This window comes from Raphanus sativus, chromosome 4 (genome assembly GCF_000801105.2).
Source record: "Raphanus sativus cultivar WK10039 chromosome 4, ASM80110v3, whole genome shotgun sequence".
NCBI classification, from domain to species: Eukaryota; Viridiplantae; Streptophyta; class Magnoliopsida; order Brassicales; family Brassicaceae; genus Raphanus; species Raphanus sativus.
The window spans coordinates 31,143,081-31,167,609 of record NC_079514.1 but is presented as its reverse complement, the minus strand read 5'-3'; the positions used below and the strand labels follow the sequence as shown (position 1 = coordinate 31,167,609).

The 24,529-nt window shown below is 34.9% G+C and overlaps 5 protein-coding genes and 2 pseudogenes across 5 annotated transcripts; 2 read left to right on the top strand and 5 right to left on the bottom strand.

Annotated features, from left to right (window-relative positions):
• Positions 1-1,517: 1,517 nt before the first annotated feature.
• Positions 1,518-2,108, bottom strand: LOC130511820 (defensin-like protein 206). The gene is made up of 2 exons (XM_057009528.1): positions 1,994-2,108; positions 1,518-1,913 (listed from the first exon to the last, which is right to left on the bottom strand). Exons 1-2 carry the CDS (start codon positions 2,058-2,060, stop codon positions 1,684-1,686), a joined length of 297 nt encoding a protein of 98 aa, XP_056865508.1. The 5' UTR covers positions 2,061-2,108; the 3' UTR covers positions 1,518-1,683.
• A 3,860-nt stretch (positions 2,109-5,968) lies between these two features.
• LOC108848522 (uncharacterized) lies at positions 5,969-6,955 on the top strand. Its single transcript, XM_018621911.2, has 2 exons — positions 5,969-6,490; positions 6,583-6,955. Exons 1-2 carry the CDS (start codon positions 6,292-6,294, stop codon positions 6,930-6,932), a joined length of 549 nt encoding a protein of 182 aa, XP_018477413.2. The 5' UTR covers positions 5,969-6,291; the 3' UTR covers positions 6,933-6,955.
• Positions 6,956-7,105: 150 nt separating this feature from the next.
• LOC108848521 (omega-hydroxypalmitate O-feruloyl transferase) lies at positions 7,106-9,040 on the bottom strand. The gene is made up of 4 exons (XM_018621910.2): positions 8,938-9,040; positions 8,527-8,842; positions 8,249-8,424; positions 7,106-8,156 (listed from the first exon to the last, which is right to left on the bottom strand). The coding sequence occupies exons 1-4, from the start codon at positions 8,938-8,940 to the stop codon at positions 7,281-7,283; spliced, it is 1,371 nt and encodes a 456-aa protein (XP_018477412.2). The 5' UTR covers positions 8,941-9,040; the 3' UTR covers positions 7,106-7,280.
• Positions 9,041-10,928: 1,888 nt separating this feature from the next.
• LOC108837743 (vesicle transport v-SNARE 12-like) lies at positions 10,929-16,496 on the top strand (annotated as a pseudogene).
• A 2,384-nt stretch (positions 16,497-18,880) lies between these two features.
• On the bottom strand, positions 18,881-20,103 carry LOC108851894 (transcription factor TCP6). Its single transcript, XM_018625369.2, has one exon. It carries the CDS (start codon positions 19,935-19,937, stop codon positions 19,263-19,265), a length of 675 nt encoding a protein of 224 aa, XP_018480871.2. The 5' UTR covers positions 19,938-20,103; the 3' UTR covers positions 18,881-19,262.
• A 732-nt stretch (positions 20,104-20,835) lies between these two features.
• LOC108850686 (uncharacterized) lies at positions 20,836-22,228 on the bottom strand (annotated as a pseudogene).
• Positions 22,229-22,745: 517 nt separating this feature from the next.
• On the bottom strand, positions 22,746-23,417 carry LOC108850685 (uncharacterized protein At4g04775-like). Its single transcript, XM_018624175.2, has one exon. It carries the CDS (start codon positions 23,283-23,285, stop codon positions 22,746-22,748), a length of 540 nt encoding a protein of 179 aa, XP_018479677.1. The 5' UTR covers positions 23,286-23,417.
• Between the last annotated feature and the right edge of the window lie 1,112 nt (positions 23,418-24,529).

Sequence of the window (24,529 nt, the reverse complement as noted above, 5' to 3'; positions counted from 1 at the left end):
ACCTTCTTAGACTTGCATGGCGCACAGTGTTTGGAGAGAGAATATCTTTTCCGTTAAAACTTTATCATTTCTTGCAGAATCCATGGAAAGCAAGCAAGCAATATATTGGTGGTCGGTGACTCATCGTTTTTCGCGCTTAAAAGTAGATAATCAAAGTTTTCATATAGAGAATTTCTCGGGAAGTTTATGCGTCTTGGGCTTGAATTATTTGAATTCTGCTTGTGGCCGTTTTCTTACTAATTTAATTCGGCTTCTTGTGTTGATTATATAGATAGCAATTTCTTCTGACCACTTCCTTGGTGTTTATGATGATAACTTGATAAGTGGTCCATACATATATACACACAACACAAATGGCTTTTACCTTCTCCACTCTCTTTTCCAGATTTAGCCAATTTCTTGGAGATTCATAGACAAAAAAAACCTTAAAACAAAAAGCTTGAGAGCTCAAATAAATGTAAAACACACAGCAAACCTCTCAGTTTCTCCACTCTCTTCATTGATAACCTTCACTTTGACAAAAATAAAAACCTTTAGTTAAGAAGCTTTTCTCTCTAGTCTCTCTACCCATCTCTTTGTCCACATGACTCTTGAGCTCTAAGAATATAGAAGAAGACAAACTTGAAGCTTTGTTTCAATGGAGTTCCTGTCTTTTCTTGTTTGATCTTTCATTTCTCCAAACCAGATCTTTGAGGAGGCGTCACTACATACATCTCTCTCTCTCTCTCTCTCTCTCTCTCTCTCTCTCTCTCTCTCTCTCTCTCTCTCTCTCTCTCTCTCTCTCTCTCTCTCTCTCTCTCTCTCTCTCTCTCTCTCTCTCTCTCTAAGTTTAAAATAAATCTAAAACATTTTTTTACAACAATTTTGTTTTTCCTTTAAGGTTTAAAACATAGCTTTGAGTCTGTTTTCACCGTAGACAAACATAAAGCTTTTTGTTTCAACGGAGTTTATGTCTCTTCTTGTCTGTTCTTTTGTCTTTAACCTCTTAGCCTATTATTTGTATGTTTCTTCGTTCAATCAAATAAACAATAAAAAGTCATTTTTAAACATAAGCAGGAACTGATAATGCTTATGTAACATCTGCACCTTAAAGTCTCTGTCTCTCAGACAGTCATCACCGAAATCAAGCAACAAGATAATCCAAAGCTAGACATAACGTATTTGGAGGGCTTCTTATCATGCAAGCTTGATCTGTCGCTCGTAAGATTCCTGCAACTCTTCAGGCCACCAAAATACAAACCCGATCAGGTAGTGTTTGAGCACAAGAGGTCTAACTTCTGTGTCTACGCCATGAAAAAAAAAAGAATACTTTGGAGGATTAGCAGTTTAGCGAAATCAACTCTTCTGGTATTATTTTTACAAAAAAAAAAACTCTTCTGGTATTACTGTCCATGAATGGCTCCAATACTTATAATTAGGACATCTAGGGATCGCAAATGTGAATTTTGGCGGGAATGTAATGAGGCGCGCAAACACAAAACAAGTATGTTATATATGTATTGAAAATGAAACAAAAGTGCACACAACAGGAGCTTACACTTGAGGGGCAACGAAGTGATAAGCTTTGCCCTTGATGTTTTATTTGGAATCAAAAGAAACTTGAACATAAACATACACACGTCATGTTCTCACACTGAATGGATAGGATACAAAAGTTACACTTGGTGATTATAGGATGTAATTTCAAGGCGCCTTTTGGTAGCAATGGCAGTGTGGAGGATTGGTTCCTTCAACTACCGCCCAACATAGTGGAGGAGTTGGGTATTTGGCTTTGCAACATGTACAACAATCCGAATCTGTACCTAGGAACGGCACCGGCCCGCACTCGTCTAAGAACACACGCTTACTAGGGTCAAGGCATCCACTTCCAACTGGGCACTCCACCCCAGGCAGAGCCTTGGTCTTGAGGATTCCTGTTGACATATTCATCATCAAGTTTATCAGCACAAGATAATTAAACTACAACTGAAACGTACAATTGAGATCAACTTACCAGTAGAAGCCATCATGAGGACAAGCAAGAGAACGGTGAAGCTGACGGAGTTGAAGTTCTTTGCCATTTCTTTTCTTTAAGCTTTTCTTTTGCTAAAATTGTTCTTCGATAAACTCAACTTTGGTGATACAAATCCACAGGTCTGGTGATCTATTTATACTCAAAAAAATTCTATTTAATTAGTTATATATGTTTAATCTCTTCTCCCTACTTTCAGGAGTTCCCAAGTTCATAATGTCGCCACAATGTGTGCATTGCCGCCTTTTACATTACATTTTTTCCTCTCTTTTTTAATCATGTGTTTGTCTTAAAAGAGTCAACTAAAAGGAATGTCATCTCTGTAACTCATCTTTTATATTGATTTATTTGTTTAGTTTGAAATAACTTTTTTTTAAAATTGATATTGTTGTTGTCATGGACAGAGTAAGCAGGAATCTTGGTTTATAAGTTCATTAATAAACTTCAGGGATGCTGCTGCAATACTGCAATTATGGCGACACTATTTCGGTTCTTTAAACTTGTGAGCATCTCTTAATTCTATACAAATTTAGGTTTAAGGTCAATGCAATGCAGCAAGCATGGCAAGTTGGTAACATTAATAAAATTTGGGTATTTCAGTTATTTTAAATCTATATATAACAAATATTTTGCATACTATTGTATTTTATTAGAGATATGTTGGGCCGGAAGATATGTATCTTACGGACCAAGTCTGTGAAACCCGTGAAATCCATGAAGACCCTCAAGACTAAAAGGAAAGACTTAAAGAGCAAGTTAATTTCAAGATATTATTAGCATATTTACATTAAGTGTTTAGGAAAGTTAGCATTATCTATTGTTAACATTATGTTAATGTTAGCCATATATATGCATCTTATATTCTCTTATTAAACACAACACAATAATATATCACATTCTATTCTATTTTACATGGTATCAGAGCCCGATCCACGCAGTCCAATCCGATCCATCATCGATCCAGCCCAAAGTCGGCCTATCGATCTTTGCCCAAGCATTCCGAGATTGACGTTCAAAGGACTATCATCTCGAGGGGGCGTATTAAAGACTAAGGTCCCACATCGGATATTGGAAAGGATCCTTAATAATATATAAGATGGATTTGCCTCTCCACTAATCACCAATTGGTTTTAAGTGTGAAGCCCATCTAACTTAACATGGTAGATACTCGTATACTCATTCAGTTTTACTTATGTATCTGTTTAGTTTAAATGCCAAATAGTTTTAAGCAAAGAACCAAATATTCTTAAAACCATCACAGTTTTATAACTAATTGGTTCATGTACTCTTTAATTATGGATATTAACCGGGCCTCGTGGTCTGGTGATAAAGGAACCTCGGCTCAGATGTCTGTCATCACGAGTTCGAGCCCTGGTCACAGCTGTTTTTACATGGTTTTTGTTTGGCCTCCAAAACCTTCCTCGTCGGTTCCGGTTGGACGCGGTGAGATAGTCGGACTAGGTGAAAGGTCCGGATACCTAGATTATCAAAAAAAAAAACAGATATTTATGACTTTTGGATTCAGTTCCATATTTGTTCATTTGATTTGGTTCACAGTTACTTTGGTATCAAGTAATTTGTCGAGACATATTATAACACGAAATCTTACTATTGAAATGAAAATGAGAGATTATTGAAATCTCACAAACATTTTTTTCGAATTATTGTTGTGTCTAATCGTGCTCGGTTTAGTCTCATGGAAGTGTTCGAATCACTGTGTGCTGTTAGTTTATCGGTCTTGGGCTTCAATTGTTTGAATTCTGCTTGTGGCCGTTTTCTTACTAACTCAGCTCAAAAATATTCTTCTTTTTTCATGAAAACTATCTTTTGATCCGCGTACTCGCGCAGATGTTAATTTTATGTTTTTATTAATTGTAAAAACATTCATGTTGTTGAGTTCTGATATTAGTGTACCTTATTGAAATTGTTTAGTGCAAAAACTATGAGGTTGTATTCTTTTTGTATTTATTTTTTAGTTGGTTAACTAAAGAAAAAATATATAATACTGTATTACAGCATTTAGTTAAGATTAAAAAATTTTATTAAATAAGAATTTGGGTTTTGTTTCTGCGATAGTAATATTTACAATCCCATAAAACTTTTGAGTTTAGTTTGTTTTTTGGTTCGGTTTCATTTTTTGGATAATTTTGAATAATTGTGGATCAAAATCACAATTTTGTATTTTCTGAATAAAATAATTCCTTTAAATTTAAATATTCCAGATACAAATAATGGCATTGATAGTAGCATTGATGTAAATAGTTTAAATATAAATATTTTGTTATATTATTTTATACATAACACAATTTTATTCATAAATAATATTAAATAACATAAATTTGTATACAAATACAAAGATGACATCATTTTTAACGAAAGACAGTGTACGATAAAAATTAAATTATATATATATATATTGTATATTGCATAATTGATTGATTGCATTATAGTTACATTATAATAGAGTTTGTTAATGATTACATTTTTACAGAAAATAAAAATATTCTATAAGTTACATATTATAAATTGATATGTTTATGGGAATATAATTAATTACTAACTATGAATTTAATATGTTGTTCAATTACTTTCTACGTGTCTTGTTAATAGAAAAGTAAAGTCAAATGGTGTATCAAACTTGTCATATTAATAGGAAACATCTGTTTGCTCAATTTAAATAACTACCATAATATCTATTTTTAAAATTAAATGGCAGTGGGTTAGTAATGATTTTGTACTTACGCAGTATAGTAATTAATCAAACGTTAACGGTATAGTAATTAGAAAAAAGCAAAACATTAAGTTTAATCCTAGTTGCATAAATTGGTAATTTTTGAGAAAAAAATATGGGTTATTTTTTGTACTTCAATTTTAATAAATTAGATATCATAGTTATAGTTTGGCTTCTTGTGTTGATATATAAATAACAATTTCTTTTGACCACTTCCGTGGTTTTCATGAATCATGAAACCAAACCGTATCAAACCGAACCAAATTGAATAGATAATACAGTTTGGTTTGGTATATACCATATAAATCAAATAGATATGACCTTATAAAAACCGTAGGATTTGATATGGTTTAGTATATAATCGATTAAACAGATTAAACCGAATAAACTAAACAACCTGACCAAAAATAGAAACATGTAAATATGTATATATTTTATAATGACACATGAAACTCTATTTGTTATATTATATAAATGTTTTTTGTTAAAATTACTACCATATTTTTATAGTAATAAAAAAGCTCTAATTTGAAAAACACTTGAACAATAATTAAATAATAATTTATGGTAAATGAGACTTTTTATTTTTCTCTTTTAAGTTTTTTTTCTTTCTTTTAGCATTGACTAAATTGAAGTATAAATTATAAATTTTATGGATAACGAGTAAAAAAATTTCACAACTTTTGTCTTATCTATAAATGAACTGAAGAAGCATAATTTTGAAGAACACTAAATATGGAGTGGAAAACCTTTTCTTTCATATTTCTGTTTTTGTTCTTTTTTTCAATATTTTGAGTTTTGATTTTAATTCTATATTTGATTATTTTATTTGATGGTTGAAACATTTTATTTTTTCCTTTTATTTGAAAATAATATTCTTAATAAATGAATGCATTAACAACATAATCTTAAAATTCATATAATGATAACAAACTAAATAATTATGTTTTTGGTATAAAACGAAATAAACCGAAAATCGAGTGTATATAAACCGAACCAAACCTAAGTAAATATAAATTTAGAATGGTAGTTATATTTTACTAACCGAAAAACCGAAAAAACCGAACTGACATCGAGACTGAACACTCCTATGGATAACTTGATAAGTGGTCATACATATGTACACACAACACAAGTGGCTTTACCTTCTCCACTCTCTTTTCCAGATTTAGCCAATTTCTTGTAGATTCATAGACAAAAAAAACCCTTAAAACAGAAGAAAGCTTGAGAGCTCGATAAATGTAAAACACACAACAAACCTCTCAGTTTCTTCACTTATAACCTTCACCTAAGGTTGACAAACAAAAATAAAAATCTTCAGTAAAGAAACTTTTCTCTCTACCCATCTCTTTGTCCACATGACTCTTGAGTTCTAAGAATATAGAAGGAAACAAACTTGAAGCTTTGTTTCAATGGAGTTCCTATCTTTTCTTGCCTGATCTTTCATTTCTTCTTTTGTCTTTTACCTCTTAGCCCAATCTTTGTTTTTTTCTTCCTTCAACCACAGAAACAAAAAGAACCTCATCTGTAAACAAGTGTTTATCCAAAGATGAAAAAAATTCTGAAGCTTGTGGACATGGAAAAGAAACTGATAATGCTTATGTTGCTTCTGCGACTTCTGTCCTTAAACTCTCTGTCTCTGGCACAGTCCCCATCCATACCAACTGCAAACATCACTGTAATGGGTCTTGTTTATTGCGACGTCTGCTATAACAACAGTTTCTCCAAACACAGCTACTTCATGCCCGGTAAGGATTCCAATAAAAATTTCTCATAATAGTAATATATCCAAGTTGAAATGTCTCTCACTTTTGTTTTAACTGAAACAAAAAAAAAGCAGGTGTTGAAGTGAGTATAGTCTGCAGATTTAAGACGGCTTCGTCGAGAACTAGAGAGATGCTAACGTTCTCAGCAAATCGAACTACGAACGAGCTTGGACTCTACAAGCTAGACATAACATCTGTGGAAGGCGTTTCTTGTGCCGCCGAAGACGACAAAGATTCTCTAATGGCTTCTTGTCAAGCAAGCTTGATCGACAGCTCCTCGGATTCCTGCAACGTTCCTGGCTACAAAACTACAACGGAACAAGCTGTGTTTGAGTCCAAGATGTCTAATCTCTGTGTCTACGGATTTACCGCTTTGAATTACAGACCGTTTATGAAGAATTTTGACTTGTGTGACAAGCAATAGAATCATTGTTTTTTGCTTCTAAACTCTGTTGTCTTATTTTCCTCTGTTCTTGTTCCTTATATTTGGACTTTCTTTATACAATAATATATATAGAATGTAAGTTTTGTACTAAAAACTCAACATTCCAGAAGCAAATCGGGTACTAATATAAATTAAATTAATATACTTTTGAGTAATATAAATTTATGGTTTAAACTTTTTATGCAGGCAGGATACAAACAAGTTCAAGATGAAGATAATAATAATAATAATTCAGCAGAAAACAAAAATAAAATAAAAACAAAGAAAATGAATAGCTTATGGCAATAATTGCCAGATATTTTGTTCTTTTGTCTTTTGTGTTCAATATTATATCTGTAAAAACTGTTCTTGAAACACATCCATAGCTGAAGCAGGAAGTCCAAGAAGGACATTGATGCTCCTCCTCTGCTCTCCATGAGACAAAAACAGAGTCACTTCTTTCTCAGGCAAAGCTACTGGACCGGACAAAACCGGTTCGCCCCAGCCGAAGTCTGTGGTATGAAAGCCTAATCTCGACCATGTAGTGATCAGAAGAGTCGAAGAAAGAGAAGGTCTCGCTCTTGTTACTTCAAAGTAATCAATCGCAGATCTCATGTATCCATCAGTCACCATCTTGATCGCTTCTCTTACTAAACCCACAGCGAAACTCAAAGGTTTCTCGGTTAGCTCTCCAGCTTCACAGATCGAGTTCGTGAGAACAATCCCATTCCCGAAATACCCTTTTGGCAGCGGAGGCTCAAACTTGGCTCTACCATCGACGGCGAAGAGAAGCTTCGTTTTCTGATCGCTCAGCATCTTCAGTGACTTGGTTCTTGCTCTCCACACAAAAGCAGATAAAGCTTCGAAAGTTGTGCAGGAGTTGCCGAGGAGAGATGATTCACTGTTCTCTGTTGCTTGGAGCTTAAGTTTCTTGATTTTCTCGGGGTCAAAGCAGAAGGATCTATGGAGAGTTGGCTCTTTGCTGTAAAGAGAGTTGATGCTGGATTTGTCTTCGATCTCTTCGAATTCTTGGTGAAGATTCTCGATCTTTGGAGGGTTTCGAGCGGTGAGAATGGTTCTGTCCGAGAAAGGAGGAGTTGTTAGCGGTAAGCCTCTAGCGACTTGACCCCATGAGTTAACGAACTCCATAGCTCCAATACCATCGAACATACAATGATTCATACAGAGTCCAAGAACAAACCCTCCACACTTGAATTTAGTCACCTAGAATAAAACCCTAAAATTTTAGATCTCATCTTAAAACCCTAATTAAACAACAAAAAGATTGCTTGAGGAGGAAGAAAAGTCAAGTAAACCTGAGCAGTAACAGGAGGGACTTCAAGAATATTCTTGGCGTCTACAACATCGTAGACAAGTTTCCCTAAAGTTTCAGGGTCTGGTTTGGTGATGTCACCAATCTCATCCATCTTACAGTTTGCTTCGGCTTCCACGAACACAACTCCTTCTTCAGTACAATCCACAGTGAGTTTACCTGAATTTCACACCATTAAGTAGGGACATGTTAATTAATGTTGTTTGTCTGAGTTATAGAGACCGAAACTGAAGCGGTCATTAATTGTTTTGTATCAAGTACCTTCAGGACTTATGGTGAGACGTCCAGCAAGAGGATAGTAATGAACAAGTACTTGACTCAAAGCTTTCTTGATCACTTGTACTGCTTCCTCGTTCCCTCTCTCCTCAGATTTGAAACAGTAGATGGTACGGACGATCACGGCGATGTTCTGATCAAGATTCGACAAGAAGTAAGGACCCTTTGGTGTCTCGGATTCGGGTTTGACCAAAGCTGGTTCCTTGTGAAGAACCTCGAGACGAATGTTTGACTCTTTCGTGTTGTTGTTGTTGTCCATTGAAGCAGAGAGTTTCACTTCCTTGTTGTTGTTTTCTGCAACCTGAAGTACAAAAATTAAAGAGGAGTGAATATGAAAAGATCTTTGAAGACTTTGTGAAACTAGACAAGAACATGATGAGAAGCAATAACACAAACCATTATTGATCCTCGTAGAGAAAGCAGTAACTAGTGTTGAATGCTATGAAGTCGAGTTGAATGTTATGAAGTCTAGCTCACGAGATATATATGGGGAAATTGATGAGGATTACTATGGGACCCGCAAGCTAATAAAAATGAGAATAATGTGAAAGAGAGAATACATGGACGGTCATGATTGCACGATAGAGTATTTTATTTATTAAAAAAGATAGTTATAAACTTATAATTGACTAATAGTATTTCTTTATTTTTCTATATATTTGAGTTTTAACGTATTTCATTTAGTTAGGGTTAGGTGACTGAATAAATGACCTAACACAACAAACACTAATGTGTTATTTTGGTAGTTGAGAGTAGGCCTCCCAATTTTTGGATGACTTCTTCAGTTTTCTTTTCTCTCTTCACTATGTTTCATGGATTTATGTTTTTCTTTCACTAAATGTATTCAGGTAGATGATATCATGCATGCATATTCTCTTTCACTAAGATAAGTAGCTAACTTTAACCAGACAACACAAAATTTCACGTTTTTCAAGAATAGATTCTGTTTGGTTAAGAAAAAAAGTTTTCAGAAGTTTTTTCAACTTGAATATATCAAACAACGTACGCTTCTTAACCTGATTTGTACGCTTGAGGAATGCGATCTTGACATACCCGGACAAAGAATTGAAATTGTTGTATCATATAGAATATCCAAAATAAATATGTTCTTATGGGAGCTACTATTAGACATACAATAGAACCTCTATAAATTAATACTCGATAAATTAATAACCTCTATAAATTAATAAATTTCGCCGGTCCCAACTTGGACCGGTGTAAAATAAGATACAAATCGATAAAATATTAAGATAATAATATTTTTAAAACTCTCATGTAAATATATAGTCCCATTAAAATCATAAATTAATAATCTATCAATATATATCTTTTATATAAATACAAATTAAACATTAGATTGTTGTTTTATATTTACAATGAAAATACATCTATTTTCTTAATATTTTGATAATATTTAGTTAAATTATTTCGAAAATCACATAACAATTCTATAAAATATAAAAATATACACCAAATAAGATAATAAAACAATATGAAAGTCAATTTTCTAAAATTTAAATAATTTATATATGGTAAAATTAAATATTTTCTTATTTTATAAACAAAAATAGAAAAAATCTAAAAAGGAAACTTTTGTAAATTAATATCTCTTTAAATTAATAAAATTTTAAAATCTCAACATTATTAATTTATAGAGGTTCTACTGTATATTATTTGTTTGCAGTTTGTACTATGCCAATATTAAATTTAAAATGTCATAGATTTCTAGAAAGCGTGTAAAATAGAGAAGTTTCCAAATGTAATTATATTTGAGTTATTCAACGACTTGTTTTTAGTTGAAAGACGTGAGACGACCAAAAAATAATTTCCTTTTTTATATATAACTTGAAGTTGTTAAAGTTGTAGTTTTCTTCCTTATTTGTATCTTCTTGGCTGGAGAAGGTTTAGGTTACCGAATGGCTAAAGTAGGGACCAGTTCAGAGAATCACAGATCTCCCACCGCCAAGTGAAAACGCATCTCTCTCTTTCGTATTAATAGAAGCCACCGCATTAACTGTAGTACTTACCATACAACTTAGAAAAGACAAAAAGAAGCCACCGTATTAACTGTTGACCAATTTTCTTCAAAGTTGTAATTTTTTCATCTCTTTGACCAATAACTTGAATATCACTGTAAAAACAAGTAAACCCTCTCTCTTAAAAATACCCCATCTTCTCTCTAGAGAGCTTCGACGGTGGTTTCAGCAAATCTGACCGACGTTCGGCGGGCTCTCTTAACCGCGGCGTCGGTCGGGTTTTTGTTTTTCCGGTTTGCATCCCGCTGTTCCTTCAGTTTCCGGCGACAGGAATTCTTCGGTCATCCGACTTTTGATTCCGACGTCCTTGCCTCCTTTCGGTGTTGGGCGGTCGGCTTTGCTTCTGGGATCATGCCATCTTCTCTGATGGTAGTCGCCAGCGTTGAATCCGGGAGGGAAGGTTTCTTTAGTTTCATTTCGCCGGTGGTCTGTTTTTTCTTCAAGTTCTCCGATGGACAGAGATATGTTAGCAAATCGTGGTGGTGGTATGTGGATGTTTTCCCGGATGAGATCTCGATCTCGACAATGGATGCTCTCCGTGGAAGACGATTCGGTAGTTTGGCTCCGTTTTTCGGTGGCTTTCGGAGAAACGTCGGGAAAGGTGCCCCGCGGTGGTTTTTCGAAGCGGTGATGACGTGTGGAGAGGAGGAAACGCGTATCCCTCGTCAGGTGAGGATTCGACACGTGGCTTTATTTGGTTTATGCTCTCGACACGTGGTTCGTGAGGTGTTTCGTTGGCTTGGATTGGTTTCGTCTGGTTGGGCTTTGGGTTGGTGTATGACCCATTTCAAGTAGACTGTTGGGCTTAAGATCCAAATGTTTAGTCTTTTGTTTGCTCTTTGTTGGGCTTTTGTATATGGATGGGCTTTAGTCCCTTTTCAATATCTATATATATAAAGAAGGGTTGGTTCTCTCCTGCTGACACGTAAGCGTCCACGTCAGAAATTCACTCAATTTCCTTGCGACACGTGTCCATTAGAGTCAAAACGCAGCGAGTCATTAAACTGTCTTGATGGGCTTCGTTTGTCTTCCTTTTTAATAGGCTTTTTGGAAGTTAAAATTCTAAGTCCGGCGAAGAAAGATGTGTGGCGGTGAAATGGATTTCGTCTCTTCTCTATGTGTGGCGGCGATCCGATGACTTCTGGGCTTCCTCTTATGTCTTGCAACGGTGTGATTAATGGCTTCCTTTAAATCCTTTAGTGGCTCTATCACGATGTATTCAAAGCTTCCTAATGATCTTAGAGGCGGTGCCAGGATTTGTATAAATAGAGGTGGGATCACATCTCCTCTTCTTATCTCTTTCATCTGGGACTGAAAAAATTGAAATGGCGAATTCCAGAGCTTTTTACTCCGACATCAAAACCGGCAAGTGCTCCTCCGTCGTGGAGGCCCGACTCCTGAGGTTCTGGGATACAAGAAACGTGAAATGTGGGGGGATCTGATGTGGGTCGACATGCTCTTTGTGGATGTCAATGTGAGCTTTTTTTTTTACGGTTTGTGGTTGAACAAAAAATTCCTATGAATTTTGTATGTTTTGTTAGAGTCAATTTTTTTTTTTTTAATTTTGTGTGTTTCCGGCGAGCTTCTTCATGATTGTTCGTTTTATATATAAAGATTCCGACGAACCTCTTTATGTTTTGTTAGATTTTAAATTCTGGTTTTGATTTTAGGAATAAAACCTCTACTGATTGTTGAGTTTGCAAAATACTGTGTAACCCCTTCGTGTTTGTTCGTTTTGGTATTTAGGTTTATATGATTTTTATTCCGGTGACTCTCTTCATGTTTTAGTTTTTCCAGATCTTTAAAGTTATGTGTCTAACAATATTTCAGCGAACCACTTCGTGTTTGTTTGTTTTTAATTGAAGGGAAGGTTCTTCTGTTGGAGAGCATCACCGGCGTCGTCTTCTTCCACATACAGTGGCAAAATCCAGATCTCTGATTGCTATTAAAATCCCAGGTATGACTATCCAATCGTTACCTTGAGAGAACAATGTTTTCTAATACTGTTTTCCAGTAATTACAGAAATCTGTAATTGGCCAAATAGGTGAATTATAGACATTGGAATTTAACAGAACAGAGTTAGAGTTTCTGTTTTTGATTGGATTCAATAAAATTGATGTGGTTTGATCAATAGAAAGAAGATTACAAGCTGAGACTCGCAGATTTCAGTAATATGTATCGATCATACTTGCATTTCACCTTTGAAAACCTTTTGGAGCGGTTCTCATCACAATGAGTTCTATAAAGTTCTGTACTTTACCTAAACCACTTCGCAAATATTAACATTCTATATATGCAATACTTTTACCTATAAGAGAAAATATTCTTGCATGTTTATCGAGTTAGATTATACTCTTGGATTTATATGATTTCACTCAAGGCTTTTGATTCTGCATTGACTCGACCCTTATATCTCTTTTTTTTTGTGATCGACAGGGTGAACCAAGTAAGTCGTTCTTCAAGGAATTTTCCTAATTTTTACGGTCCACCTTGGTCCAAGATACTACCGGGACTCATTGACTCAAAACTTTGAAGCACCTGATGAAAGAAGGTGCCATCTGTGAGCCAAGCTATAACGGTTCGAGTAAATATATGTAGTAATATTAAGAAAGTTTTGGTTCCAGTAATCTTTCTCCAAGGTATAAATATTTACCCTGTATAGTTTTAAGTACCACTATCTTTTTATCTTATGTAGTAGTATATTGAAAACCTTATGTGATAAGAATCTATCATTCTCAGAATTCAAAAAGTTTCCACATGGCGGAAGGGATGTAACACTTTTTACATGGTCAGTCGCCACCGTTAATCACGTGGTCAGTCGCCACCGTTTCAACAGTGGTATCCCCACTTTGGTTCAGCTAGCGTTCCATTACATGGCAGTTAAGTTTAAGTGGGTTACTCTTCATTGACCGGGAAAAGCTGTATATTTCTTGGAGCAAGAGTGTGCTCAAGTTAGCTATGGTACCTATTCATCTCTCAAGTTAGCTATGGAGATTCTGAAATGGAGTGAAGAGAAAACAAGTTTAATGTAAATAGTGACCCCTATATGGAATAAAGATTCCTACACATTGATGTTAATTGATTAAGATTCAGCTCAGCTCATTCATCTCTTTTTTAATAGGACTTGACCATTGCAGCTCTTAGCAACAAAACCATGACTTGAACCCCTATAAATAGACTGTTCTATAAAGTACGCTCACATTAGCAGATTAACAATTCTGTCTCTGGTGGGATTACCAGGACAAAATTCACTCACCGGAAATCTAACGTACCTCAACAATATCTATTGAGAACAATATTCACTAACCAGAAATCTAACGTACCTCAACCATATCTATTGAGAATATCTTGATTATCTTTTACACTGAGTTTCATTCTAGAATAATATTTTAACTATAGTTAAATTGCAATATATTGTTTTGTTTATATTAAAATAGTATATTCAATAATAATATTTTCATAGAAGTTTTGGTATTTTTAATGCATGCAACATTTTTCATAAGAGCTGTTTTAACTATTTGTATGAAATTTCTTTTTTAAATATGAGATACGGTTTATTTTACTGAAAACAATGAATATATAAGTTAGCTATAATTATTATGATTATAAAAAATATATTATAAGCACAAGAAAATATATTATAAAAATATATTATTTGATGTTTTAGTACTTACACAATTTAAGAAAAAGAATACTTTCACTAAAATCATTTGATTACAACAAAAAATAACTATAACAATTAATCATACAAAAATAATAATCTAGATCACAAAAATAAAATATAACCCGCCCGTAGGGCGGCTGACCCTAGTTAATAATAATAGATGGAAAAAAAAAAACTTGAATATCACTGCACATCTATATATATAAAGTTGAATATTCTGGCTGCTCCTGCCTCCACGTCATCAATGTGCATAGGGGAATTTCAGACACGTGGCACTTCACCAAATCTTCAACAAAATCAATATTCTGTGTGTTTCCGTATTCATTACGTTCTTTTATTTGGGCTTCTATATTGTTTATCTCCAGGCCCAATATTCTGTGTGTTTTAACAAAAAGGCGAAGCTTGATGTAGGTGATATCGCCGTCGTTGTCATCTCCATGAAGGCCACTCCGATGAACGCACTGTAACGCTTTGGGTTTTCATTTATTTCCTCCTTTAATCCTAGCATTAACATTCTTCACCCCACTCGCCCACTATGTAGCATTAAATCCAGCTCAGCCTCTTCGTATGTAACCGGCCAAAGGTATCCTATAAATTGGCATGCTTGCAGGCTTGCAGCTATGAACACCGCCGTACTGCAAGCTCTCCACCAATCTCTCCAGAAAGTCTTATTCTGCATCGATTCTCTCCCACGGAGGTTTAAAACATATTCTGATCCTGATCGGACCTTTGAGTTCCCTGATTCTATATACCTTATCTACGTTTTACTAAACGTTTTCATTTCTTTACGATCTGACGAGCATCTGGGAATGTTGAGATATTATGCGTGATGGAAACTTTAGCTAGCTCAATGATATGATAATGTAGCTGCATTGCTTTATTAATTTGCCTAGCTCTTCCTTCCTTTCCCTATCACACTGTCTTTCTCGCCGTATAATCCATAGACCTGTTGCTCAATTGACGACCTCTGTTGGATCTGTGAATGTTGAGATATTTTGATGACTCCATGCGTAGTGTTTTTTTTTGTTAGAGATGGAAGATGCAAACCTTAGTAGCTCAAGAATATGATTGTGTAGCTGCATTTTTTTTGTTCTTCCTTGAAATTATTGTGCAAAGATATGTTCATGTTCATTTCAGATTGATGCCACAGCAGAGGTTTGATTAATTGTTATGTGATTTTTTGTAGTAGAGAAGAAGGAGAAGCTTGCTGAGATTAAGTCTGGATTGGACGAAACTGATGTCTTGGTATTTTCATTTTTTTAATGCGTCCATCTTTTTATTGTTCTTTTCTCTTAAAGAAACATACATAGCTTCTGTTGTTTTCTATCTTGTAGATCCGGAAAATGAATCTTGAGGTAAGAAGTGTGCGCAGAGTGCTAAAGCTGTGTCTTTTAAAACTAAGAGAGTATAAATATGATCTGAAACAATGGAAAAAGGAGTTCAAACGAGTGTCTTCGCCAGATGCTAACCAAATTTACACGTGAAGAACTGATGGAATCCGGAATGGCGGATGTACATGCGGTAAATGGTTAAAGAAAATATAGCAATCACATTAGTTGTTTTTAGTTAACTCTCACCATCTTGGCTTTTATGTCTAAGTGTTCTTGCTCTTCATCTTTGTCTCAACTTAATCTTTGATCCCAGAGATGTTACATTATTGTTGTCCTTCCAGGTATCAGTTGATCAGAGTGGGAGATTTGTAATGTCAATGGAGAGATTGACCAATCAAGCGAGACAGAACATTGGGAGAGTACTAGATTAATGCTGGAGACAGAAGATGTTGGCATCTCAGTTGTTGAAAATCTGAGTCAGCAAAAGCCAATCCCTTCTTCACGCTCACACTAAGGTATGGCATGGAAAAAACATACAATTAATCAGAAACTTCTCGGGTTTAGTTTTGGTATCTATCATTAGATCATTGAGAAAAAAACTAACACTTTGTGATTTGTGTAACAGCTTCGGGGTGTGGATGCTGCTATTGACAAGAGGAAGAGAGTGTTGACCAGTGACCACTATGTCAAGAAGAATGACGAGGAACAAATGAATCGTTGGTTCGGGGATCGTGGCTCTCATTCTCGCCATCATCTTAATCATCTCATAGAGGGTTTCTCATTACAATACCACTTCATCGGGACTGTGTATGATGGTTGATTCCTTTTTAATGGCCCAAGTGTTTACTTGTGTTCCAAACAATAATTGTATATTTGACTGGAAATACTTCAAACAATTATTATACGGTCCCATGTACTTTTAAAACGTCAATATCTTTGGTGTTCTGCAACTAACTACAATAAAATATATGCGTTGATTACAAGGTTTGAAGGGAAGATACCCTATCTTAAAAAGAAATGTCTTGCCCTTATAATAATTGAGCGTCGAAACCATTATATGATTAACAATTTACGAGTCCTTTAGATATTTTTTGGATTCAGTTAACCCAACCATAAAGCTAATACTGTTCTTAAGACTTTGCTTGCTTCATTAACTTAAAAACCCAAAACCACCATTTTCACAACTAATGCAATGGCTTTTCAAACAAATAATTGGACCAGGATCACTAAATTTCACATATAATCAATGTCCTCGAACCTAACCCAGCAACAATTCACCATTTAGTAAATATGCCAAAAGCATGCAAAATATACTCCTAAACAGAAAAAACTCACCACCAGTCTAAACTCTAAAGCTAGAAAATCAAAGTTTAGAATCACTATCAACACAAAATACTTCAAACAAAGTACTACTAACCAAAAAAAATTCACCACCATTATAGAGCTAGAAAATCAAAGTGTAGTATCACTATTAACACAGAATTACGACAGTTTTTATAATAATATTGTGGTTAATGTATAAATAAAATTAGATACATTTATATAAAAAGAATAATAAGTGACTTTTGAAATAAAGTGAATAAATAGTTGGACGTAACGTTTATCAATAGGTCATAATTATTTTTTAATAGAATATGTTAATAATAGTTTTTTGTCAACGTTTAAATTAAATAGTTGGACATAACGTTTATCAATAATTCGTAATTATAATTTAATAGAATATATTAAATATTAATCTCAAATTTATTGTATATTTTTAAAATAAAATATCAGTATTAATTATATATAATTTTAGAGTATCACCCCTACTATATTTCTTATTATAAATTAGCAAAAATAAATAAAAATAACAAACAAATTTTTTAAATTAGATAAAATATAATAAAGGCCAATAACATAATATAACCTAAAATGTATAAACTTTAATCATAACAGTCTGTCAGTCAATTTAATTAACATATTATTTTTACGTTACATTAAAACAAGGTAAACAATTTTTAATTAAAAGCATATCACATGGATTTTTTTCTTTTTCATTCTTGTCACAAAACTAATTCATATAAGAAATTAATAAATATTTATGGAAAATCAAAAAATATATAAATATAGTTAAACCCAACTTTTTTGAAAAATATTTAAGAAAACAAACAATAAAAATAAAATAATAAATTTTCTCAAAATGCCAGAAACCTTAGAAAAATTGTAAAACGGAGAATGAAACAAAAATCCAAGACAATTTTTTTCAATCAAATATTGAAAATCTACCCACCTTTTGCATTCAGTGAATAAAGAGATGTGTCTTAAATCAAAACACATATATTACTAATAGTTTTAAAATGAGAAATTGAATATGAGGAAACAATAACAAAGAGACAATACTTAAAAAATACACATAAACATCATTTAACTTCCGTATATGGGTAGATGATCAACCAAATAAAACAAGAAATTGTGTTACTATTGATAAAAATGCAATATTAATGAATTAAATTAGTTAAAATGAGATAATTTGAGAACAAATGGTTGTATAAAGTTTTAAATAAACCAAATAAATATATAAATAATTGTAACACATCAAAATTAAAGAAGAAAATTTAAACACACAAATCAGCAAACCAAAATACACATGTGAATAACAGAAATATCAAACAATGACACATAATTACAAACAAACACATGCATTTACATATTTTCTTTTTTGAACATCAACTTTACTTTATGTTTTATGTTCAAGTTGATTTACTTTGGCACAACTATCATCCATTTATTCTGTTTTTATTAAACCGATCTGTGAATCCATTTATACTATTCCTCTTTCACCTAAGTAGCTTCAAAACAACAAAAAATAAATATACTATCATCACTAAGATAAATCAAAAAATAATTTAAAATTCATTAGAAAACAAAATATATGAACCCGGCGCCGGAATACCACTAGTTTATTCATAAACCTCAAAAGAGGTTCTTTATCCACATATATAAACGGGAAAGTTCAAAGCTACATACAAAACATGTGAATGTTGAACTTTCAGTTTATAGTTGGCTAATAAGATGTCCAAAACAAACATTAAATGCAACCGAGTATCAATCGATATCTCGTTTTTAAATTCCACTTAACATCCAAAGATAAATTTTTCACAAACATTATGTAATTTGCTCAAAATTTTAAAATAAATATTCAATTGTAGTACTTACCACCCACAACTTAGAAATTAATCATTTTGAATTGGCGGTTGTTTGTTTCAGATTAGTTCTTGATTGCATGTGAGGCCCATTTCATTGTTTATGGCTGTTAACAGAAAACAAAAGAAAAAAGAACTTCCTCGTGTTCAGCAACGACAGCAAGGCCAATATATGCATTAGATACCAGAGAGACTCACAAAACAACTCAATGTCAAGGCAAACTCTTTCAATCAACAAAGTGCTTGATTATGCAGAGAAGCCTCACCGAATCCTCACCGAATCAGCGCACTTTAAAAAGCAAAACTACTTCGCGAATATGGCATAACGTGATTTAAGTGCATTAAAGCCATTGATTAAAGGGAGTTTAAGTAAACGAAGCTATAAAATAACATTCCCTAAAAGCTATACTAAGCTTGAGATTCCACCAAAAAGCATAATAATATCAGACATCTCACTAACTATATATGCATATATCTAAATAAAGAGAACCACTAAAGGTTCAAGCTTTAAGACCCTTGTTTGTCTGCGTTCTGTTGCTGAGCTTCATGATGATGATGGTGAAGTACCTTAGCTTGTTCTTGACCCATTTGCTGATTCAAAACCCCAACTTGATGCATTTGATTATTATTCTCAAAACCCATCTCTGAAGAGCCAATGAAATCAAACCCAAGAAACCCAGTTCCACAGTTTAAATCCAATCCTCCTCCCGTCGTACGATTATTAGCCCCAACACCAAACCCAGTCTCATTTCCCCAAAGCCCATTCGAAAGCTGGGACCTTGAACCTCCGACGTCTAGGTTCAAATCGACGGCCTGAGGAGGAGGTTGAGAAACGGAGTCGGTGGCTGGTTTGATTCCAGTTCCGGTGGCGGAGATGATCGACGGCTCGGCGTGGCGGAGAAGCCACTGGAGAGTCTCGCCTTCGGATTTGTGACCTAACTCTCGAGTCAGTTGAAAGATCCTGGCTGCACAGACCGGAGGCAACCTAATTCTTCGACTGCGTCCTTCCACTTTAAGGTGTCGATCTTTAGCTGATTTGGTCTGAATCTCGCGCCCTTCGTTATCCTTCGGCTTCCACTTCCTCTTTCCTTCGACGGTGTTGAGAACCACCTTAACCTCTGTTTCTGTCTTCTTCTTCTTATCTGAAGGGTTTGAGAGATTTGGAGGGTTCTTGGGATCCATGATGACACAGGTTCAAAATGTGGGGTCTTTTTTAGTGCTCGATAGTAAAAAATAAAATTGCGACGCTTTTTTTTTTTATCTCCTTTGCTCTCGTCTCTCGCAGAGATTCAAGGTGGGTGTGGTGGGGGCGTGTGCGAGTGAAACCTTTTTGAGTTTTTGACCTAGTTAAAGCGGCTTAATAAGTTAACCATTTTCTTTAATTTATTATTTTATCTTTTAGTAAAAACTCTGTTTTTTTTTTAACGAAGGGCCTTCTATTAGTGGTTAAAAAAAACAAAAGGGCCTTCTATTAATTAAAACCTCTGTTTTTCAACATTTTTTTTTCTTTTGGTTTTTATTTTTCAACACTTGTTTAACAAAAGGAAAACACAATGAAAACTGTACAATAACACACGATATTATTTGATGTGAAACGGTGTTTGGATCATCTGAAGAGAGCGTTTCTAAACTTGTATTGAGGTTAGCAGCAACATCAGCAGCGTGTACTACTCTACTGCTTTCTTGAGAAGAGTGGAAGTAAACAGAAGAGTTGATGCACTGCAAGCTCACCAATCTACACATCCTAACTGTTTTCGAGCCACGAATCACCAGTAAACATGCTAGGTAAGTACTCATCAATGTCAGTTACAAAAAAAAAAAGTACTCATCAATGTTCAAAAAAAAAAAAGAAAAGTAACTCATTCATTCAGTGTGAAACAAGAGTCTGCGGAATCTAAGAGCATCCTTATTGCAAGGACCAAAAACCAAGTCCTTAGGTGTATTTTAGTAATATAATGATGTTAAGAGACAAAGTGTAGAGACACATAAAAATGAGTACATTATTGCTAGGACTTGTAGTTGTATCTTAAGAATTATTTTTTTCAAAATATTTATTTAAAATTAATATTAAACAGTAGAATTAAAAACAGGAAAAAAAAATAGAAACTTGGAAAAAGAAAAAAAATTACAAAAAAGAAATATTAAGGAAACCAACATTTTATTGAATTCATAAAAACTAAAACATCATATCTAATTTTCAAGATGTCCAAACATTTCCCATATATTTTCAATCAAATCTTGTTTTAATTGGTGATGAATATGTGGATCCTTGACTTCTTCGCGACGACCATCCACAATAGGTTGTTTTGTAGACTTTTTAACGGTAAATGTAAATTCTTCATCTTGAAATTCTTCAACAGTGTCTGAATCCCGTTCATCTTCGACAATCATATTATGGAGTATGAGACAAGCTTTCATAATATTTTTAATTTTTTTTTATCCCATAAATTAGATGGATTTCTAACAACGGCAAACCTAGCTTGTAGGACTCCAAAGGCACGCTCAACATCTTTTCGAACGGATTCTTGTTTTTTAGCAAATAAAGAATTTTTCGGACCCTGTGGTAGTGTGATAGATTGAATAAAAGTTGCCCATTTTGGATAAATACCATCCGTCAGATAGTAAGCCAAATTGTACTCCCTTCCGTTGACATAGAAGTTTACTTCCGGAGCTATCCCGTTAATAATGTCATCAAAAACAGGTGATCGATCAAGAATATTAAGATCGTTCATGGTACCTGGAGCTCCAAAAAAAGCGTGCCATATCCAGAGGTCATATGAAGCAACCGCCTCCAACACTAATGTTGGTTTTCCGGTTCCGCGTGAATACATTCCTTTCCAAGTGCTGGGGCAATTCTTCCACTTCCAATGCATACAGTCGATGCTTCCAACCATCCCGGGAAATCCACGTTCTTCACCAATTTGGAGTAGTCTTTGAAGATCCTCCGGTGTGGGTTGTCTGAGGTATTGATCGCCAAACAAGTGGATTATTGCGGCGGTAAAATGGTGCAAACATTTAGCAGCTGTTGTTTCACCAAGTCGTACATATTCGTCAACTGTATCAGCTCCACCACCATACGCCAATTGACGAATAGCTGCGGTACATTTCTGGAGCGGAGATAGACTCGACCTACCGACTGCATCTTGTGTTGGTCGAAAATACTCTACTTCTGTAGAGAGACGATGCACAATACTCAAGAACAAAGACTTGTTCATTCGAAAACGTCGCCTGAATAAATTGTGCGGGTATGTCGGAGTTTCGCTAAAATAATCATTCCAAAGCCTGGTGTTGCCATCTTCCCGGTTTCTCTCGATAAAAATTCGTTTTTTCCGCTCTTTTGGTTCTGGAATAGGATTGTTGGTAAAAAATTCCTCGAACGGAACTTCTAAATCTGCATCGTCATTTATGTTGTAATGATAATGGTAATGGGATGAAGATGCCATTTAAGTGGAGAAAAAAATGTATGAGTAAAAGATGGGGGATTTGTGTATTTGTAAACACACGGCATTTGTCATATTTATAGCTTAAGTATGAGATAGTCATCTTGATGTTGGGAAAATCCCGTGATGATGGTTGTTGTGATATTTTAGACTCAAACAAAGACATGTGATTGTTAGTTAAAATAGTAGTATGCATGTGATCTTTTTACACTCGTGTTGTAACCATAACACGTAGAGAAAAGGCATGTGATCTTTTTACACTTGCTAGTGTACCAACCACACATAGAGAAAAGGCATGTGATACAAAAGATATAAGTTGAAATAAAAACATACATGTTAACATACAAGTTCACAAGATACATGATACAAGATACAAGTTCATACAAGTACATGTTAACATACAAGTTCACAAGATACTACAAGTTCATTACAAGATACTAGAAGTTACTACAAGTGCAAGATACTAGAAGTTACACTAAAAACCGAGTAGAAGTTTAAACCGAGTACAAGTTAAACAAGACATACAACAAGCAGTAGCTTATGACCAGCACTACTTCAAGATAATCACCATCCCTATTATCACTAACACAACAAGCATAGCACCTAGAACGTGTTCAAAGCGTTTCCCAATTCTCTCAAGCCTCACCAACTTCTGCTCTGTCTCGTTATGCAGTAGCTTAGCCTCATCAAGCTGAGTTTCGTAGTCACTCAGAAATGAGAGATAATCTACCTTATCACTGAGCTGCTGACACTGTGTGGATATGGCTCTAATCTCCTCTGTAGCCGCCACATCCCACCACTTCCAGACATGGCAGTCTCCGTCGTCTCTGTTCGCACAGGTGTAGAACCTCCTCCCGGGATCAGTTGCTGTGTAGGAAGTGGCGGTATGTGGTTCACCACCACAGTAGCACTCTTTCGGGAAGCCAAACTCTACTTCAGGCTGGGGGGGGTACTGACGCCGCGCTGCATCATTCTCAGCTTGGTCGAGGAGTATATCAGCCTCTGTTTCGCTGTACCCACTATCGGCGTCGGCGTCGTTGTCATAATAATCCTCTGACCATGATGGCTGCGTATAGCTGTAGTTTCCCATTTTCCTTTAACCTGCAATGAAAAGCACAACACACTATTTTATTTCATATATTTAAAAGCACATATATTTCAAACATATATTTATATGGATAGTAGAGAACATGGAACACACGATTTTATTTCATAAAGTAGACAAGGGAGTTCAAACATTAAAAGCATAGTTCAAAGAAAACAGAAAATTCAAATAAAACAACAAGTTAACACATATGATTCATAGTTAGAAATACTGGGCAAGCAGTTTATCCTTGACTATTTCTTCAGCCTCCGTGAGTGACTCCTTCTTAGCAAGGAGAGTGTCAAGTATGGAGAGCTTGCATAGTTTCTCCTTCTGAGCTAGATCAACCATCTTGAGGCTGCACATGTCCTTATACTCCTCAAAAGACTTCCCTTTAGCATTGTTCCTTCTTGCTTTTGCCGCCTTTATACCTTCAGGGCGCTTCTCATGTTCATCAACACTGGCACTGGCACTGGCACTGCCACTGGCAGTGGCAGTGGCACTCGAAGCTTGTGGATGGACGTCAGTTGTTTTCCTCTTACCAGTAGCTAATTGATATAACCACAACATCCCAACTAAAACGAGCTACTCTATGATCAAAAGCTACAACAATTTAAACCAACAATGAAACTACAACAAGCTTTTAACAAATCACAACAATGAAACCAACATGATCAAAAGCTTTTTAACAAATCACAACAATGAAACCGAGTACTCTATATAACCAATCACAAAAATTAAAACCGACTACTCTATCAACCATATTTTTTCTTAGATCAAGTACACAATTATTACCCAAATTTTAGCAAAAATATTACACACTTATCAGATTCCACAATTATCAGATTCCACATCACAACAGTTAAACCAACAATTGAAACCGATCAATGTAAAAGTTAAACCAACAATTGAAACCGGAATCAACTAGCAACAACAACAGATGCGGAGGAGATAGATCGACGTACCTATTTTTCTGTCTCAGTCGAGAGAATCGATGTTGAGGGAACGAAATCTGGATGGAATCGGAGAAGGATCCACCGCGATGTCTGTCTGAGTCGAGAGAGAGATGCAGGAGCCCACGTCGTTGATTCGCCGTGGAACACGCCGTCGGCAGAGAGAGAGCGGAGAGAATACAGAGAATCGCCAAGGGAGTCGCCTTTGAGAAGAGAGAGCGGAGAGAACAAGATAGGTTTGTCAAACGACAAAGTTCTTTTGCCCTAATTGCTCTGGCCAATCTCATGCTGACACCT

Bases quoted from the DNA above. Each gene is read 5' to 3' on its own strand.
- LOC130511820 (XM_057009528.1), bottom strand. From the start codon at position 2,060: ATGGCAAAGAACTTCAACTCCGTCAGCTTCACCGTTCTCTTGCTTGTC. The intron at 1,914-1,993 runs GTAAGTTGATCT...ATATGTCAACAG, and splicing joins CCTCATGATGGCTTCTACTG to GAATCCTCAAGACCAAGGCT.
- LOC108848522 (XM_018621911.2), top strand. From the start codon at position 6,292: ATGAAAAAAATTCTGAAGCTTGTGGACATGGAAAAGAAACTGATAATG. The intron at 6,491-6,582 runs GTAAGGATTCCA...AAAAAAAAGCAG, and splicing joins ACACAGCTACTTCATGCCCG to GTGTTGAAGTGAGTATAGTC.
- LOC108848521 (XM_018621910.2), bottom strand. The intron at 8,425-8,526 runs GTACTTGATACA...TGTGAAATTCAG, and splicing joins TCTCACCATAAGTCCTGAAG to GTAAACTCACTGTGGATTGT. The intron at 8,157-8,248 runs GTTTACTTGACT...GTTTTATTCTAG, and splicing joins TCCCTCCTGTTACTGCTCAG to GTGACTAAATTCAAGTGTGG.
- LOC108851894 (XM_018625369.2), bottom strand. From the start codon at position 19,937: ATGGATCCCAAGAACCCTCCAAATCTCTCAAACCCTTCAGATAAGAAG.
- LOC108850685 (XM_018624175.2), bottom strand. From the start codon at position 23,285: ATGGGAAACTACAGCTATACGCAGCCATCATGGTCAGAGGATTATTAT.